Here is an 18,431-nt window from a genome sequence, read left to right as displayed (position 1 = left end):
CAGTCTTTTAACCCTTAAGTCAGTGGTCCCCAACCCTGGTCCTCAAGGCCCACTATCCTGCAGGTCTTCGATGTCTCCCTGTTGCAGCACACCTGATTCAAATGAATGGCTCATTAGCAGATTTGTGCAGAGCTTGTCACAGAACCATTTAATTTGAATCAGGTGTGTTGCAGCAGGGAGACATCTAAGATCTTCAGGATATTGGGCCTTGAGGACCAGGGTTGGGGACCTCTGCCTTAAGTAATAATGGGCTTATGTAGCAGTTGGCCTCTAGAGGGCTGCAGCGGCCGGAATGGATTCACGGAGCTGGGTAGCAATCAGGAAGGACTGATTGATGGCAGGTGTGACTGAAGGGTGCAACTACTTAAACCCAGCGGGCAAGCTCTACTATGAGCATTGATTCCCTGGCCTGCTGGTGAGATGGACTTTTTGTTCTGTGTTTATTGTACTGTTTTATGATTTTTAATTGTGGGTCTGCCATAAGCTGTGACAAGAAGCTTAATGTTTTATGTGTTTTGTTTTTAGGGACAGCACTGGCTGCCGTTTGTTTTAGTTGATTTTACATGGTTTGTTTTATCCTTTTTATTTCATTTTAGCATAATTCATTTAAGTGGTTTTAGCTTTTTAACACTTTGTCTTCTAGTGCTGCAGCTGGAGTGTCCTTCTCTCACTGGTGTCGTCTGGGACTGGGAGTTCCCTTAAATGGTGATTTGGTTTGTGGTGCACGCAGTTTATAGCATGCTGTTTTTGTTTGGAAGTAACTGGAGTTATGTTTTGTTTGTAGTATAACCCCAGTCCCGCCGCGGTGAGTGTCTGGGTTCCCGGCCGGAGCTCGACTGTCTCTCATCTTGTCTTTCACTTCTGTGTTTTAAGGTTTTAGTTAAAATGGCATGTGTCTGACCCACACTGACCGTTGTGGCCTCATGATTGGAGCCCCTACGTGCTACACGTATCGCTGTACACCCACCCGAGGTTACACTTATTTCACAACTGTCTTAATATTTAGGTCTAAGTCTATGACTACTCCCAGATTTCTGGTTTGGTTGTTAGTTTTGAACTTAGCTGTTTGAAGCTGAGTACTGACTTTTAATCTTTCTTCCTTGGCTCAAAAAACTGTTATTTCAGTTTTGTCTTCATTTAACTGAAGGAAGTTCTGGCACATCCAGTCTTTAATTTTATCAATGCAGTTGATCAGAGTTTGGATCAGACATGTTTTGTTGTTTTTTTTCATAATTGGAGCGAGTGGCAGCATCTAGATGCTGAACAGCAGTGGCCCCATGATGGAGCCTTGGGGAACTCCATAGCTTGTTTTGGTTTGCCCATATTTATAATTACCTATAGACACAAAGTAGTCCCTGCCTTTTTTTAAATAAGACTCAAACCAATTAATTGCAGTGCCAGAAAGTCCTACCCAGTCTTTTTGCTGGTCTAGTAAGACATTACGATCTACCAAACTCCGTCCTTCCACTTAATATCCACTTTTAAAAGCAAGCTAAAGACTCAGTTGTTTAAGGAGCATTTCTGCACTTGGCTTAACTCTTCTACTCTTCTCATAACGAGTTAGAAAGATTTCTCCAGCTCTTTGGCTCAACCAAGTACCGAATAAGCTTTGTGCACTTATGCCCAAGTCGATATTGTTTGATGAATTCGTGATCTTGTATTTAAACAAAATAACTTACAAAAAATCTCTTTAAAAAAAAAAAAAAAAAAAATTGCACTGCCTCTATCACTTCATGACAGCACCTGATTCCAACTGGACTCACAGCAGTCTGACTACCACTTAATTATGACGTCCCATCTTGTTTGAATTCTTGCTTGTGGTGTTTTTATTCTCAAATGGTCTTTGTTTTTAAAAGCCCTTAAATCCATACATTGCTGTCTGACACAAAGATACAGCAATTTCTTTTATACTACTGAGTTACAATCATGAAATAAGACATTTTCAGACTAAAAAATTGTTCAGTTTCCACGTTTTTCTTTTCGTCTCCATAGAAACAGCAGAAGTTTTGATTAATTACACATCAACAGGTAAGTTTTAAACTTTGGATTGTGGTTGAGTTGTGTTCTATGATAATTTTCAGGAGTGTTACTGAGCTCATGAACTGATTTCTACAAATCCTGTTTGTTTTTAATGAGGTGGGGGCTGAAGAATGTGTCCAGTCAAAGCTGTATTTCTGAATTCTCTGTATTTCTTTTATTTTTATTTTTCTAGTAGCCTTTATTTTTTTGATGACATTATGTACTTCAGATAAAAACCCACATCCATCTTAATTTTCTTGTCAGAAGAGATGTTTTTTATTAAACTGATGAACTTCACATGCAGTCTTTCACTTTGGGGAATTTATCCACATCATTATTCCTGGAGGCTTCTCTGGGATACTCATTTAATTATGTTGTGGACTTGTCAGTTAATCTAATTAGTTGTGAGACGTTAAACCAGATTTTAAGCAAAACACAACTATTACAATCTTTTAGGGATCTCATTTCCCATGAGTCTCTAAGTTCTGAATATTTTCCATGAAAGATGTTTTCCAAAACACGGGGTTCAGTTTTTATTCACACTTTATGAAGGGTTGTAAATCTTCCTGTGTCCCACACATCTGTCCCTTTACTAATAAAGCAGTGTGATCTCCTCAGTCCTCCTGCACTCATGTGTTTATGCTGCAGAACTGCTCAAATTTGCTTTGCAACATTGCTGTGGTGAAAAGCAGAGTGAAGAGAAACAATCAGGGGTCAGTTTAGTGGGCCGAGTAGGAGCAGCTTTACCAACATGCCAATATTTAAACAATTCTTTTCACTGCTTTACAACAACTCTAAAGGCAGTTTTCGGTAGGAACCAAAATGAGGCAACAGTTAATACCGGGACAGGTTAACAAAACAGGAAAATTTTACTTTTTCCTTTGATTGGATGATTTAAATTTTAAATACAAAAAAAAAATATTTATCATGTCATGAATCTGTAGTTTGGGGGATGTTGGGATTATAATCTGACACAACTGGGTTGTTTCTGAGCCTTCCTCATGACATCTGCTTCCTATTTTGATCATTGAATTTACTTGTTTGTTTACAGCATCCTCTGCTGCTGCATGTGCGATTTCTTCTGACTCTTGTGCTTGAGGGGAGATGGGGGCAGGTTTGGGAAAGAGCTGTAATGATTCATCTTATCTAATCAGTCTCATATGATTAAAGTGGCTCTATTATGCTCATTTCAGGCTAATTTATTTTAATATGCGAGTCCACAGGAGCAGGAATCAATCTGGCATTTTTTACAGACCCCCTTATTTATTTTATATTGATCCTCTGTAGACCCTCAGATCAGCCACTGCCGGAAACAAGCAGAATGAGACTCTTCCGCCCTACGCCCTGCCTACACCTGATGTGGGCTGCCTCTGATTAGTCAACTGCCGGGAGTAGTTGTTGTGAGCGCGCAACTGTTTTCATCATACAAACACCAGCAGGACTTGCTAAAAAACCGAAGGGATATAAATACTCAGTAAACAATGTCAACAGAAAACATACAATCATACATGTTTGAGCCTGAATTAAACCCCGAAAACAAGAGTGAACAACTCAGCCTCCTGCTATGACTCTGCAACCCGCAGCGATTCAGGAACCCGCAGTGACTCAAGAACCCGCAGCGACTCAGGAACCCGAAGCAAATCAGGAACCTGCAGCGACTCAGGAACCCTCAGCAAATCAGCAACCAGAAGCAACCCACAGCGACTCAGGAACCCGCAGCAAATCAGCAACCAGAAACAACTCGGCAACCCGCAGCGACTCAGCAACCCGTAGCAACTCAGCAACCTGCAACAACTCGGCAACCCCCAGTGACTCAGCAACCCGCAGCGACTCGGCAACCAGCAGTGACTCAGCAACCTACAGCAACTCAGCATCCCGCAGCAACTGAGCAACCTGCAGCAACTGAGCAACCCTCAGCGACTCTGCAACCCGCATCAACTCAGCAACCCATAGCAACTGAGCAACCTGCAACAACTCGGCAACCCGCAGTAACTCGGCAACCCCCAGTGACTCAGGAACCTGCAGCGACTCTGCAGCCCGCAGCAAATCAGGAACCTGAAGCAAATCAGGAACCCGCAGCGACTCGGCAACCTACAGTGACTCAACAACAAGCAGTGACTCAGCAACCTACAGCAACTCAGCATCCCGCAGCAACTGAGAAACCTGCAGCAACTGAGCATACCACAGCAACTCAGCAAAATGCAGCAACTCAGGAACCCAAAGCAACTCAACAACCCGCAGTGGCTCAGCAACCCACAGCAACTCAGCAACCCGCAGTGACTCTGCAATCCGCAGCGACTCAGGAACCTGCAGCAACCCGCAGCAAAGAATGCAGCAGGACAGATCTTTTTGTTAAATGCTCTGCTCACCAGTTATAGTCCGATATAGCGTTTTTTGTCGTCCTTCATTTGCTTTATTTGTACAAGCCCCTGTTGATAGGTCTAGATATGGCAAATGTACCAGAATGCTAACAGAGGAGGAAAACGTCTGCTGCCAAGAAATAAAAAAAAAAAAAAAGTAATGATGCTATTTGCTAGCACTTCCATGTATTGTTACACTATACACTATGCACATCTATTGTTTCCTGTTGCTAATCAGCTGGATGTTTTTAGCCTGGTTGTTATGTTTGTAGCATTTCCATCTGCATGATCGATAGCTCACTTTCTGGTCATCATTACATGTGTGTTACCTGCTGGTAGTGATCAGGTACAGTAAGTGTGGACTTACTCCTTTAGTTTGATCAAAACAACACAGACAACTTATTTCGTTTTACTTACACCTCGCGGCTCAGGATCGGAAACACGGTCCTTGATTGTAGGAACAGACACTCCTTTCAGCTAAAGCCTGGTCACAAATCCCTCGTTGTACCGGTCCTTATTCATTCAGCAGTCTTCGGTGAAGTGCTGGTCACAAATACAAATGTTGGTGCAACTGTGGCTGGCTTCCAAAAACAAATTCCATCTGTCTAGCCGTTGTTTCCTTTAGGAATTTGAACACATGTAGCTTTCCCTGACAGCCGAAGAAGCATTTCTTGTGTGTCATGTTGACATGTGACATCACCACACACCGAGCAGTGAAGGTGGCTGTTCCTTTCTTTTCTGAATGTGTACAATTTGGAGAAGATGCAACCACTGAGTCCCAAGCCGATTCATCAGATTTTTAGATTTTCAGCACCATGGAAACTAAATGTAGTTTAAAATTATAACATGGGTTTATGTGATTAAAAAAGAAGAAGAAATGGCGCCGCTCACTTGTCTGATGAGTATTCAACACTGTAACACTGTAAAAAGCAAACAAAACAAAACATCGAAATAGCATAATATGGCCCCTTTAGCCCTTGTGTGTAACACTAATTTACTATCCTTTCAGGTTGTCAGAGGACAAAAAAGTCCCCTTCCTAAAACTGCTCTTAAAAAATTATGAAATATTTTTTTAACACTTTCTTTTGCTCAGATGTTTTAATCATCTTCAGTCCTAACCAAAAATACCAAATATTAAATAATTTCAATTATTTTTAACCCTTTAAATGCCAATTTTAATCATACCATTCTGGGCAACACAACAAAAATGGTGGCCAAAAGTTGGGCGAAAAATTGCCAAAAGGGACAAAAAAGTCCCTGATTACCCATTAGGGTTAAAATGTCATCCTCTCCCTCCACTGCCGCATGTGTTAGACTGATAACTTAGGCGTAAAGATTTGTTTCTCTAAGTAAAACCATCCACACCTGAAGATGGTAGTGTTAGGGTCCTGTGGACGGTATAATGACCAGTTGTATTTCCTGAGTTCAGTGTGAAGAGATGAACACACAAGAAACACTGGAAAGGGCAGTAACAGCTGCCAGAAATGATTTATAATTCTCTGACTTCATTTTGCTTTGTAGTTCAGATCATATTTGTTTGACAGGCGGCTCTAAATGTGATGGAAATTAGATCATTGTCTTGAACACGCTGCACACCCTGACACATAAACACAGGCACATACTTCTACTGATGCAACCACGATGAAAGGTTCAGAAAATGGGTGAGAATGAGATGGTAAAATGAAAATCTGCATGTATAAAAGGAAAAAGAGAAACAGCTGAAGCTTTATTCAGCTCATGTGGAGTCTGGCTGGATAACACAGCAGCCGGGACTGACAGCCTTGTTAATAAATACCAGTAAATTATTGATTACTAAGCAAGTTGATGCACATTTCTGGTTTTTATAGAAAAAATCTTTTTCATCTTCCTCTGTTTCTGCATTTTATGTCAGTTTTTGTTAAATTAACAATGACACACTGTAACATGCCCCGTGTTATTTATCTGAGGAAGAAAAAGATTAATTTTTAAAATTATATCCTGATGCATCAAACCTTAGAATTGAAACTGGGTGTAGTTCATTTTTTTACATTAAATTATTTGTCTTAAAGGCAAAGACTCCAGCAGAAGATATATATGCTCAGAGTGAGTAGAAAAAATATACAACCAGGATGTAGGGCAACCTGGAGAAAATGATTCAACTTGAGAAAAAAAATCTTTTTAACCCTTTCATTTGAAAGGGTTAAAAAGAATAGTACAATAGTCTCCCTGCTATATATGTAAAAACAGGGACTTTCTTACTTTAAAATGGTTCATTTTGATGTTAAAGTTGGAATGTTGTATTTATCGGTCTGTTTCCCGGTCTGTTAGCGGAGGAGCACATTAACCAAATAAGCTGTATACTGAAGCTGGTAGTTGATGCTTTACCGGATTTTTTTTCTTTTCATTTGAAGAATGAAGCTTAAGTTGTCAGTATCCTGCACAAGATACAATGCAGTTTAGAGGAAATTAACAGTATTAACCAATACTTGATTCTGATTGGCTGGAGGGTGTCCATTAAAAAGTGATAACGGACACCTATGAAAGAAGTTCTTGCCAAATAGCCTTATTGGTGTAAATTATTGCGCCTACTCAGCCGCTTCTTGTGGAAAAACTTAGGATTTTACAGGTAAAAGACAACATTAACACATTCATTCATTCATTCATTCATTTTCTGAACCGCTTAGTCCATTAAGGGTCGCAGGTAAACTGGAGCCTATCCCTGCATTAACAGGAGAGAGACAGGGTACACCCTGGACAGTTCACCAGTCCATCGCAGGGCCAACACATAGGGGACAAACAACCATTCACACACACACTCACTCCTAGGGAGAATTAGCCTAACATGCAAGTCTTTGGACATGCATTTTAGGCATTATTAACACATTAATAAATATTACTAATTTATTTAATATTTTTTTCTTTCTTAATGGACCATGGTATAAGCAGGATAACGGCCACCTCATCGGGCATTATCCCTTACACACACACACACACACACACACATATATATTCTGTTGGAATTAAAGCCAGACAACCCAACCAAGTCCAAGAGAGAAAAAAAACTGAAAGTCCATCCAAAGCCGGGCGGGCAGAGGGGGCCTGAAGGTGGGGAAATCAGGCCAAAACAAGAGCCTCTGGGCTCCTTTGGCCCTGGGCCCTTCGCTCTGGCCACCCTGGATGGCTGTTGCTTGCCGATCTTGGCCCACTGGGGCCTGTGCCCCGTGACCGCAGGGGGCTCTGGCTGGGCCCTTCTCTACCGCCCTCGGGGTGGCTTGGGTTCGTGCTCCGGGATTGCTGCTGATCGCCTGGGTCTCTGGGCCGTCCTAGTCTACCTCAAGCCTCCATAGAGGCGGGGTCACATTTGCACGATCACACTCACCTCTGATCACTCCTCATTCCTCATACTCTGCATGCTGACACAGTCACCGAGTTTTCCAGTGGGTTTTTACACTAAGAGATACTTTTGTTCAGGTTTTCTTTATTATTATTTATTGTGATTGTGTTTCTGTTACTTCGGTTGTTGTTGCTGTTTTGGAACTCCTGATAACTGTCAGCTTAGTTTACTTGTAAAAACTGTAGGAAATTCTCTGGTATGTTTCTGTACAGGTGTAGCAGATGGTTGAATTGAAGGGTCGTTGCTTTCGTCTACTTTCCTTTTTACTTCTCTCTATTATTCTCCTTTTTTATGTCCTTTCTGGTCAGGTCCAGCAAGATTACATACATTCCTTAATTTAAAATAAATAATTGAAATAAAAAATAATGAAAAAAATCATATTTATTTATTTGATTAATCAGATTATCGAGAGGAGCATTATACCCATGAAGCTCCCCTTGGCAAAGCAAATTTGTTTGGCACAACACAGAAGCCAGACCATCATTCTGCTGCCACCATGCTGGACAGGACAAGTTTTTAAAAAAAAAAGAAAAGAGAGAGAGAGAGAGAGAATCAAAAACAAAAATAAGCAGAAAGTACACATTAGGTCCTCAAAGATGACTCGAGGATTAATGAGGCTGCACAGCTCCTGTAACATAATAAATAATTCTTCATAGTGCTAAAACTCACGATTTGCCCTTTAAATAGAGTTTATCAGCACAGACAGATTTTTTCTTTTTAAGTGGGGGAATATCTTTAATTATTGTTTGAATTGTAATAGAACAACCAAAACCCTGAAAATAAGAATAAACACAAGATTTAGGAGGCAAAATTAGATATTTTTGGACCTTCTGGTTTCTTTTAACTTCCACAGATGTGTTTCTCCACCTGTTATTATTCTGTTAATTTTTAATACAATGATGGTTTAACATAAACAAAGTGTTGGAAATGTTGATGAAATACAAAATGTACATGTGGATTTTGTGTTATAAGACTTGTGCTCAGGAGATTTAGCCAACACAGTAAAAAGCATTTTTCGTGCCACTGTCTTGAAGAAACTGCACAGTTGCAGAGATAAACTCAGATACTTGAGGCTGAAGACTGAGGCACAGAAGCTCACACACACACATTCAACACACCTGTGAGGATACACAAAAATCTGGCTTTAGATGCAACTCACAAAGAAGCTTTATCCAGAATCAAACATCTGTGGCTCTCTGCTTTACTGGCCTCCTGCTCAACCAAAAGAACTAAACCAAATTCACTCTGAACAAAAACATCTTAAAAATTATTTTTGGTAAGTTCAGGTTCCAGCTTCAAACTTTCATGGTTTTGATCATTTTGGGTCAGACAGGCTCTTTAGAAGCTTTAAAATGTGTGTTTATGAGGCTGGATCAGTCGGGCTTGCAGCATGTGCAGGAGGGTACTACAGATGGTGAGAGCATGATAGCAGCAGAGGTGCCTGAGCTCATTAAGAAGCAGGACCATACTCCGGTGCAGAGCAGAGAGAGGGGAGGGAGGGAGGACGCAGAGCCTGGACTAAAATTTTCACCTCAGTGTGACACAGATCTGATGATTCACTGTCGGCTGAAAAACAAACAATAATAAATTTTTTCTTTGTGTATTCGGACAGCAACTGACGACCTGTGCTCCATGAATTTAAAAGCATAACAGTGTGTTAACAAGCTCAGAGGTTGTTCAAAGGCTGCAGGCGGCTGCTCTGCATAGGGCTGGTCTGTGGCGCCATCTTCCTGTCAGAACGCCTTATTTCTCTGCTGCTTCTCAAACAAACTTGCTCTTAGTGGAAACAGACTTAGGACTGAAGCAGGTTTAATTCTGCTATTATGTGCAGATATGCAACAGATCACGGCTGGGGCGAGTCCTCTACATAATTTTATTTCAGTGCAGGTTGGCATTCAGAAAAATAAGATGCCTCATCTTGGAAGGCTGATCCGGTTTTCCCCCTCTGTAAGGTTTAATGATATGACGCACTTACTCACGTACTGTCTGCTGTCTCACAGTGTAGTGCAGTGTACTCTTTCACGCATGGCACATTACTAATATCAACTGTCAAACATTGCGGTGGAGGGATGATGTTGCTTGTTTTGCAGCCACAGGACCTGGACACTTCGCAGTCACTAAGTGGGCCATGTACTCCTCCATATACCAACGTATTCTGAAAGTGGTTCTTGTAACAGAACAAAGATCCAAAACAACTGCAGGTCTGCAACAGAATCATTCAAAAATAAAATAATCAAGGTGTAAACATGATCCAGTCAAAGTCCAGATCTCAACCTGCATGACATGCTGTGGTGGGACCTTCAAAGAACTGCAAACTCCACAACCATGAGACTGAATGTCATTAAAATTATTGCTGCTAAAAAACAGCTAGCTTTTACAGGCTACTGAATCATGAGGTGGATTCAGTTTTTACGCTGATTCCGCACTTGAGGCTAGTTTTTGTTTAGTAAATTATAAAATTTGTATTCTGGAGTTTAATTTACCTCATTTTTTAAAAACTGGAAAGTAAAAATAGTTTTTAAAATCTTACCCAAACAATAAATCCATGAAGCCTTCAACTTGTAGAACGGGATTCTTTATTTCCTCATGAATGTTCAATAAAGGTTCAGATCAGTGGAAATAAATCCATTTAAATCTGCCAAAAGTTTCATTTAATTAGCACAAACAAAAACAGCCAAATCTCCTGTTTACTGCAAAATGTGATGATTTGCATGTTAAACACATTTCAGGCTGACATCACAGCACCAAAATCTTTGATATTTGAAAAACTACTGTTCTGTAAAGTGGGCTCTTTCTTGTTTTAGAGTCCCAGTTTCATTCCTGATGGATGAAATCACTGCTCTGTAGAGGCATGGGAGGGAAAATGTTGCTGTACAATTTCAGGTCCAAACTGCAGCACAAACACATTACTCTTTCTCTCTCTCTTTTTTTTTTTTTTAAGAAAAAAAAATCTTTAATCAGTTTAGGACTTTTTGTTTTCCTACAGTTTCTCCAATACGTGACTCACAACGTTTATAAAAAAACAAACAGTATATCTGCCGTGACACCGTCTCATTAATCTGTCTTTACATCAGCTCTGGAACCAAACCCTTCACGGTGGATGTGTAAACACAGCAACACAGAATGAGCACAATCCCATAAAATCCGCCTCAACTTGACAGACACTGGCAGAAAACAGAGAAATCCCTCCTATCTGCAGCCTTTTTCTCCATGCACTCACTTCTAAATGTGGCTGCACTTTATTTCTGTGCAAAAGGAACATTGGCTTAAAAGATGCTGAAATCAACCCCCTTTATAAATCATCTCACTCTTCAGATGCTACAGAATTCTTCATTCCTGCCAACACATCAACAAACTGGAGTAAATTGGAAGTAAACTAGTAAACAACAAGACGCTGATTAGTCATCATCATTTCTGCTTTTCTTCTTCTTTTTCTTCTTCTTTGACTCGGCTGCATCTCCCAGCCAAGAGTCCATTGGTTCAGATTTTACAGAAACTTCTTCCACCTTCACCTTCACATTTGGCTCCAGTCCTCCCTCCACCTCCTCTTGCTCCCTGTCCTTTTTTTTCTTCTTCTTCTTCCTCTTCTCCACCAGCTGATCCCCCTCCTGGAAGGGCAGCTCCATCATTGCCTCTTCCTGAATTTCATCGTCAGGTTCCTGTTTCACCGCCACCACTTCTTCCATCACCTCTGACTTTATCCGCTTTTCTTTCTTTTTCTTCTTCCTTTTCCTGCCCTCCTCCTCCGCTTCCTCGACGAATTGCTTCACCACCAGCGGGCGGAGAGTTGTAGACGAGGGCCCAAAGGCGGCTCCATCCGCCTCGTTCTCTGCCACAAAGGTCAGCGTGGGGGTCTTGCTGCCGAAGGGGTGGAACCGCTGTTTGAGCCCGGTAGGTATTGCGGGCGCGGGAGCGGCGGGGATGACCTGAGGTGCTTGGTTGGTGCTGCTGTCTCCGTAACTCTCACATATGTTGAGCAGACCTGTGAAAGCGGGACCGAAAGCCACAGCGTTGGACGCCTGCTTGCTGCTGGTGAGTAAGCGAAGCTCTGGGGTGGCGTGGTCAGACGCCAAGATGCTGTAGATCTTTTGGCCGCTCTCAGGAGCTGCAGAGGTGGGAACCTTCAGGGTCTGAAGACCTGAGAGAGGGACCTTGATGCCACTGAAACTGGATGGTGAGAGAACAGGCGAGGTTAGGAATCAGTCACATCATGTTGAGAATTCAGAAGAAAACATCATTTCGGAACTGCTGTTGGATTTAAAACCTGAGCCAAGAGTCCATTCAGCTATTTAAGAAGCCACATAAGCTAATCGAGGACACCAACCTGTTTCATGTCAAACTGAACATGGATAACACTAATTAAGTTTCTGATTAGATGGACATTAAGGATCAAACCTATACTTCTGCGGCAGAGAAACAAGTTTTTCCAATGAATGACTCAGGGACATTTTTGTGGCGTTTTTACCTTTGACATTTATAATGTTGAAATTCAACTATACTGCCATCGGAAAAACAAAAAATCCACCTATTTCAATCCATTTATCCGGACAGGGGAAGCTGCCTAACCAGGGAAGCCCAGCCAATTCTTCCAGCTCATCCGGAGTGATCCCGCGGTGTTCCAAGGCCAGCTGGGAATGTAGTCCCACCAGCGTGTCCTGAGTCTTCCCCAGGTCTCTGTGGGATGTGCCTGGAACACCTCACCAGGGAGGCATCCAGGAGGAATCCTGACTAGATGCCCGAGCCTCCGCATCTGGCTCCACAGAGGAGCCGCGACTCTACTCTGAGCCCCTCCCAGATCACCGAGCTTCTCACCTTATCTCTAAGGGAGAGCCTGGCCACCCTGCGAAGAAAACTCATTTCAGCCGCTTGTAGTCCCGATCTCGTTCTTTCGGTCACTACCCACAGCTAGTGACCATGGGTGAGGGTAGGAACGTAGATCGACCTGTAAATCGAGAGTTTTGATTTTTCGCTCAGCTCTTTTTTCGCTACAAAAGGCCGATGCAGAGTCTACATCACTGCAGGCGCCGCACCGATCCGCCTGTCGATCTCCTGCTCCATCCTTCCCGTCTTCGTAAACAAGACCCCGAGATACTTGAAGGACCATGGCCACGGATTTGGAGATGCTGATTCTCATTACAGCCACTTTACACTCGGCTGTAAATCACTCCAGCGAGAGCGGGAAATCACGATGAAGCCTACAGAACCACATCATCCTGGAAATATGGATTTTGGATTTTTTGTTTCTAACTATATTACTTTAATACTTAAGAACATTTCAAAGTATCACCATGAAGACAAATATCTAGTTCTTACAAGTTGCTCCATTATATCCACTGTCACCAACAATAACATCCCGTTTTCAGTTTCATGTTCTCTGTCCGAGTAAGGTATCATTCGCCTATCTTCATTTTTACATTTTATTTGCACCAGGTAACTTTAAATAAAATATTGGTTTACAAAACTCAGTGAATTTAAAGCAAGGTTTCTTTTGTCATCGATGATGTGATTTCTGGGGAAATGATTAAGTTCAGCCAACTGGATGACAACAACAGGGAAAAGGAAACTTTTAATCTACTGTTTTCTGTCAGTTTTGTTTCTACTCTAACTCCAAAATTTATCAGTAATGACAAGAAAAAAGCTGACTAACTACAAACAATAAAATAAACCTTCACTTATTTTGATTTCAGTGTTGATGCTGAGTGGAAAAGTCACGATGCTTCAGCTACTTTTACATGTTTACAGTTAGCATCTTATGTAGGGATGTCAAGCAATTAAATATAATTAACTTCTCTTTCTGTATTTAATTCAATTAATCTAAATTAATCACATCTCATTTTTAGACATTGGCGCCCCCTAGCTAATTCTTTCTTTTCTTTGCTTCCTCCAGCATTGCCCTCCGGCATTTCTTTGCTGAATCAGTTTTTTTATATTTCACTTAAGTTTTTTTATTAGTTTTTCCCCCTCTAGTTGAATATATAGTTTGCATTTTTTGTGTTTTCCTTTTTAATAATAATGTTTTTGTCAGTGCCATAAAGCAAAACGTAGCTGTAACGTGATGCCCCAGGCTGGAACGCAAAGTTATAAACTGTGGTTTCTCAGCATAGGGATGCTACAGAGGCAACAATGGCTTCAGTAATGTACGTAATAAATGTCATTGTGGCATCAAAATAAGTCAAAAACACAGAGTGTTGAGGTCGAAAAATTTGGTAGTGTTGCTTTAATTGTCAGAAGATTCAGACTGTAACTTCTCTGCTAACTTCCTATTAGCCCATACCACCCAAACCTTACTGCGGTGCATCCACAGTTCCATCTGGATGTTGTTTTAAATGTAAATATCACATTCATGAAGGCCAAGTAGAGTCTTTTCATCATGCGTAACCATGTTTTATGAATTCAACATGACCACGTGCCAGAGCAGGGAGCCTGAAGGCACCTCGATGAGCATTTAATCTATTTTTATGTGTTTCTAGTGCAGGTCGGACTCCGCCAAGGCTGCCCTTTGTCACCGAGTCTGTTCATAACTTTTATAGACAGAATTTCTAGGCCCCCGCGACTCGACTCTGGATAAGCGGCAGAAGATGGATGGATGGATGGATGGATGGATGGATGGGTGGATGGGCCCAACAACATTGTGTGTATTACCCCAAATTCATTCCAAAAGTAGCTCTAGTGAGCTCTACCTAGAACGAGCTGTTTCTGTGTCTGAACATTTAAATGTTCATGAGTGGTGCCTGTCCACACCCCTCTCTGGGAGAGGATCCAGCTTTCGCTAGCGCCCACTCAGTGATTTTAGAGGGCAGACTCAGCTAGCCAGGGGGTCAGGTCAATGGCAGTATCCACTACCTGGGGGAGTGGTTATTTCACTTCATGAGGTCACAAAGGGAAAGTTCTCAGAGCACACATTCGCTAAAAATTGGAGCAAGCAAATGAGAGAGCTGAAAGAATTTTCTCATTTTTGGGCCTCATACACAGGCTATGAGAACTGTTAGAAAACCTTTAGAAAGTGAATTTTGCATAATATGGGACCTTAAAATGTCTTAAATCAGGTTCACATTACAAGATGTTAAGCCTGAATTTCAGTTCACAGGACTGAATCAGTCACTGATTGTTTGGGGTAAAAGTCTGAAACACTGAACTTGTGAGGCTCTTGGACACTTCCCCAGATGCATAACGACTGGAAAAACATCACTTAGATGAGGTGTGTTTTTAAGACTCTCATGCTGCTGATCATCTGTGTAATATGATTTAAAAAATACCCATCATTTCCCTGACTCCAAGAATCTGGCTGACAAACTTGCCTGAATGGGAATGGATCACACAGTTCACCATGGCATAAGAAATAAAAATAAAATAAAATAAAATAAATAAATGAATAAAAAAATAAAAAAAAGGGGGGGGGGGGGGGGGGGGGGGTAGAGGGAAGTAAAGTTGTGCCCTATAGTTGATCACTTGATTAATCTTCTCGAGACGCCAAGTGGATTTGTCAGATGTTTTTGGTGTTTTATCCTAACTATAGAATATATATATATATTAAAGTTATTTGTAAAAGTTTGATTTTTGAATAAAAAGCAGAGTCAAGAAGACAGATTGTACTCACCATTCTGGGTTAAAGCTGGCAGGAGCTTTAATGAGCCATAACTCATTCTTATTTTTCTTTAACCGCTCTGCCAGAGTGTTTCTGCAGGGTACGTGGCAGAAAGACACAAAATCAGCAGGACACTCGTACTTTGTTATCTTCTCTGTGGAGAGAAACAAAATCTCCATTACATAAATAAATATGCATTTATGACGTTGTGCAAAAAATATTCACTTGCATATTAGTACTCTGATCGCACCAGTTTGGTTAAATCAGTGTACGTGGACTCACCTGTTTCTCTTACTGGTGCTACTGGTTCCGTGGTAGGACTCTCCACTTCGTCTTCGCTTGAAGACGATGATATGTCTTTTGGCATTTTTATCCTTTTAAATAATCACAAACTACTGAAGTAAAAAGTCCCCTGCCTCAAAACGCATGGCTGTGTAGGATGAACATGTGTTGACGCAAAACTGAACTGTGACCTTTAATTAATTTACTTCCGTGTCAGACTCAGATGTAGTTCCACATTCATGTTTGGTGAAAACGTTTGTGTTGCTAATACCAGTCAGGAAAACTCTAACACCCACAATGCACCTCGCGTAGTTACGTAACGTCCCAGCGTCCGTCGTGGAAACAGTTGACAGGAGCGAAGAGTAGGCCAAAGTGGGTAAACAAAAAAATATTTTGATAAAAAAAAACGAAAACGGCTGTAATTTTTATGCAAAAAATTAATAAATACAATGTCTAACATTGTTCTAAAGCAGCGTTTGGTCAGTTAAGGAAGAAAATCGACAGAAAAGAGAGGGCGTGCACCTGTCAAAGCTAAATAGGTTAACGCAGCTAACCTGCGCTAGCCATAAGCAAGCTAGCTGGCTCGTTGAACCCGCTCAGGTTATCCAGGTAGACAGCCAGCCATGTCGTCCCCGTCTTCTTCCAGGCGCCAGTGGTGTTATTTGTGCGACCTGCCAAAGATGCCATGGGCCGTGGTGTGGGACTTCAGCGAAGTTGTCTGTCGTGGTTGTGTAAACTACGAGGGAGCTAATCAGATAGAATTCCTAATAGCGAACGCCCGACAACTGAAGCGGACTCACGGCATGCAAGACGGTAACGTCAGGTCACCTGGTCCCGTGCCGAATAAACACGGCACATCATCCAGAGGAGAGGCGGCAGCAGACGGAGGCAGGCCACATAACGACCGCTTTGAGAGGGGAGGAAGAGGAGATGGTACCGGGTCAACTATACGCGTGCCGCCCAACGGACTGCACCGTGACGGCCAACCGCCTCAAGAAATTAACCGTCAGAGCCCCAGTGGCAACCGGAGACCAATGCTCAGCGCTGCCATCCCTCCGAGTTTAGTAACTCAGAGCATTGCAGGGATTCCTCACGGGCTTCTTGCGGGCATGCCGGCGGGTCTGACCGCCAGGACAGCACCTATGAGCAGCCCCATGATCTTCCCTGCTCCGGTGCTTGCTGAGATGAGACGCACACATCTCGGAATTGGAATGGGAATATCTCCCTTTATTGCCCCGGAGCTGGAGCGCGAGCTCAGTTCCTCTCAGAACCAGGCCAAGACGCAGACACAGTCCCACACCGCTGTGGCCGGCAGCAGTGCCAGCAAAAGTACAAGCCTGTCTTCATCATCTTTCTCCATGGCTGGAGGTGTTAGCCAGACAAGTCCCAAGCCAGCTTCATCTCCAGCTAGGCAGCCACGCCCCCTAACTGCGCGGTCTGGAGGGGAGCCTCTGGGATCCAGCACCTCAGCAGAAGCAGCCACCACTGCTGCAGCATTACCCAACAGCGGGGCCTCAGAGCTGGGCTCAGCATCCGCCACCAACAACCATTCGAGTGGAAACACCCTGTCCTGCACCTTGTGTCATGAGAGACTTGAAGATACACACTTTGTTCAGTGTCCTTCTGTGCCAGGGCATAGGTTTGTTTGTTTTTTACATTTTCCTTTAAAAGTAAAATTGTAATATTGACAGCATGAAAAATTTAAGAAAGAAATATATATATGTGTGTGTGTGTTTGTTTTCAGGCCAAGTAATAAATTGCTGTCGGGGTTTTAGGCTTTTGTCACTTCTGTGTCCAGCTACTAATGTATTTGTGACTGTTTACTCCTCTATCTTCTCCAAATGTAGGTTCTGCTTCCCATGCACCAGAATTTACATCCAGACTCGCCGGGGTGATGGGGAAGTGTACTGCCCCAGTGGAGAACGCTGTCCGTTGGATAACTCCCCCAACAGTCCCCCGTGGGCTTTCATGCAGGGAGAGGTCTCCACCATCCTGGGCACCGGTGGAGCAGGAGCAGGATCTGCATCATCTGCTGCATCTGGAGCCAGTGCCGGGCCAGGAGCTCCGGCAGCATCTGGATCAGGGAGCGGATCAGCTGCAGCGTCTGGAGCTGGAAGTGGAGATGTAACTGTCAAGAAGGAGAGAGAGACGTGATGATGATTTCCATGGCAACCATGACCCAAAACAGAAACAGGTAGGTCTTCATATGCCAGCCATAATTTAGGCAGAAGATGTGGGATACAACATTTTTTCTATAAGGTTTTGCTCCTCTAGGCACCACAGCTTTGATTTAGGAGAATGTTTTAATGTCATGATTGTTTATTTTTTTGCTCTTTGTTGCCGCAGAATCAAATCCCATACAGAAGGAGACATCTACACTGGACTGCTGAGGGACCCAGGAAAGAAAACACACATCGACATACAAATCAGAAAACCCGCCATTGCACAGGTTTTAACTCCACTTTCCCACAGTTCAGTTTAATCTACGATATCCGGCCTCAGCAGGTCTCTGACTCAGGTTGCAAAAACTCCCTTCATGTCATCATTTGTTCATTAAGCAAAGATAGACTTTGTCAGCATTTGCCCTAAATCTTCTACTCATGTAAAAAGATTGTATAATTAAACTTCATAACTGCATCCCCCACCACATCACCTGCATCTTGTGTATTTTAAGTTCTCAATCCATTAAACATGAGAGAATCCTGGAGATGCAGCTTCCCCAGATGATGCCTAATGATCTGTCACAAATCGAGCCAAATGGTCTAATGATGCAGATATTCACTCAGATCAGCAGCTGAACAGTCAAAACAAT

General features: G+C 42.4%; 2 protein-coding genes and 1 long non-coding RNA gene across 4 annotated transcripts in view; 2 read left to right on the top strand and 1 right to left on the bottom strand.

Moving 5' to 3' along the window:
• The first annotated feature begins 404 nt into the window (after positions 1-404).
• Positions 405-693, top strand: LOC121645880. The gene is made up of 3 exons (XR_006011533.1): positions 405-415; positions 526-566; positions 644-693. It is a non-coding gene; the product is annotated as an uncharacterized LOC121645880 (long non-coding RNA).
• Positions 694-10,611: 9,918 nt separating this feature from the next.
• On the bottom strand, positions 10,612-15,890 carry polr1g (RNA polymerase I subunit G). The gene is made up of 3 exons (XM_041994533.1): positions 15,620-15,890; positions 15,350-15,491; positions 10,612-11,919 (listed from the first exon to the last, which is right to left on the bottom strand). The coding sequence occupies exons 1-3, from the start codon at positions 15,702-15,704 to the stop codon at positions 11,151-11,153; spliced, it is 996 nt and encodes a 331-aa protein (XP_041850467.1). The 5' UTR covers positions 15,705-15,890; the 3' UTR covers positions 10,612-11,150.
• Positions 15,891-15,954: 64 nt separating this feature from the next.
• irf2bp1 (interferon regulatory factor 2 binding protein 1) overlaps positions 15,955-18,431 on the top strand; it is a 5,771-nt gene continuing 3,294 nt past the window's right edge. For both annotated transcript variants that reach the window (XR_006011514.1, XM_041994532.1), the window contains exons 1-3: positions 15,955-17,258; positions 17,467-17,813; positions 17,966-18,431. The exon at positions 17,966-18,431 is cut by the window's right edge. Coding sequence is in view for 1 of the 2 variants with exons in the window: in XM_041994532.1 (XP_041850466.1) it covers positions 16,243-17,258; positions 17,467-17,773 (1,323 nt within the window). In the remaining variant the exon portion in view is untranslated. The remainder of the gene's footprint in view (positions 17,259-17,466; positions 17,814-17,965) is intronic.

Source organism: Melanotaenia boesemani, chromosome 9 (genome assembly GCF_017639745.1).
Source record: "Melanotaenia boesemani isolate fMelBoe1 chromosome 9, fMelBoe1.pri, whole genome shotgun sequence".
Lineage (NCBI taxonomy): Eukaryota > Metazoa > Chordata > Actinopteri > Atheriniformes > Melanotaeniidae > Melanotaenia > Melanotaenia boesemani.
Note: the sequence above shows the minus strand (reverse complement) of the source record. Positions and strands in the feature narration are given on the sequence as shown.

What these genes read in the sequence shown, in the direction of transcription:
- polr1g (XM_041994533.1), bottom strand. Translation starts at nt 15,704, where the DNA reads ATGCCAAAAGACATATCATCGTCTTCAAGCGAAGACGAAGTGGAGAGT. An exon ending in AGCACCAGTAAGAGAAACAG is followed by an intron (nt 15,492 to 15,619) that starts GTGAGTCCACGT and finishes TTCTCTCCACAG; the next exon opens with AGAAGATAACAAAGTACGAG. An exon ending in GCCAGCTTTAACCCAGAATG is followed by an intron (nt 11,920 to 15,349) that starts GTGAGTACAATC and finishes CTCACCATCCAG; the next exon opens with TTTCAGTGGCATCAAGGTCC.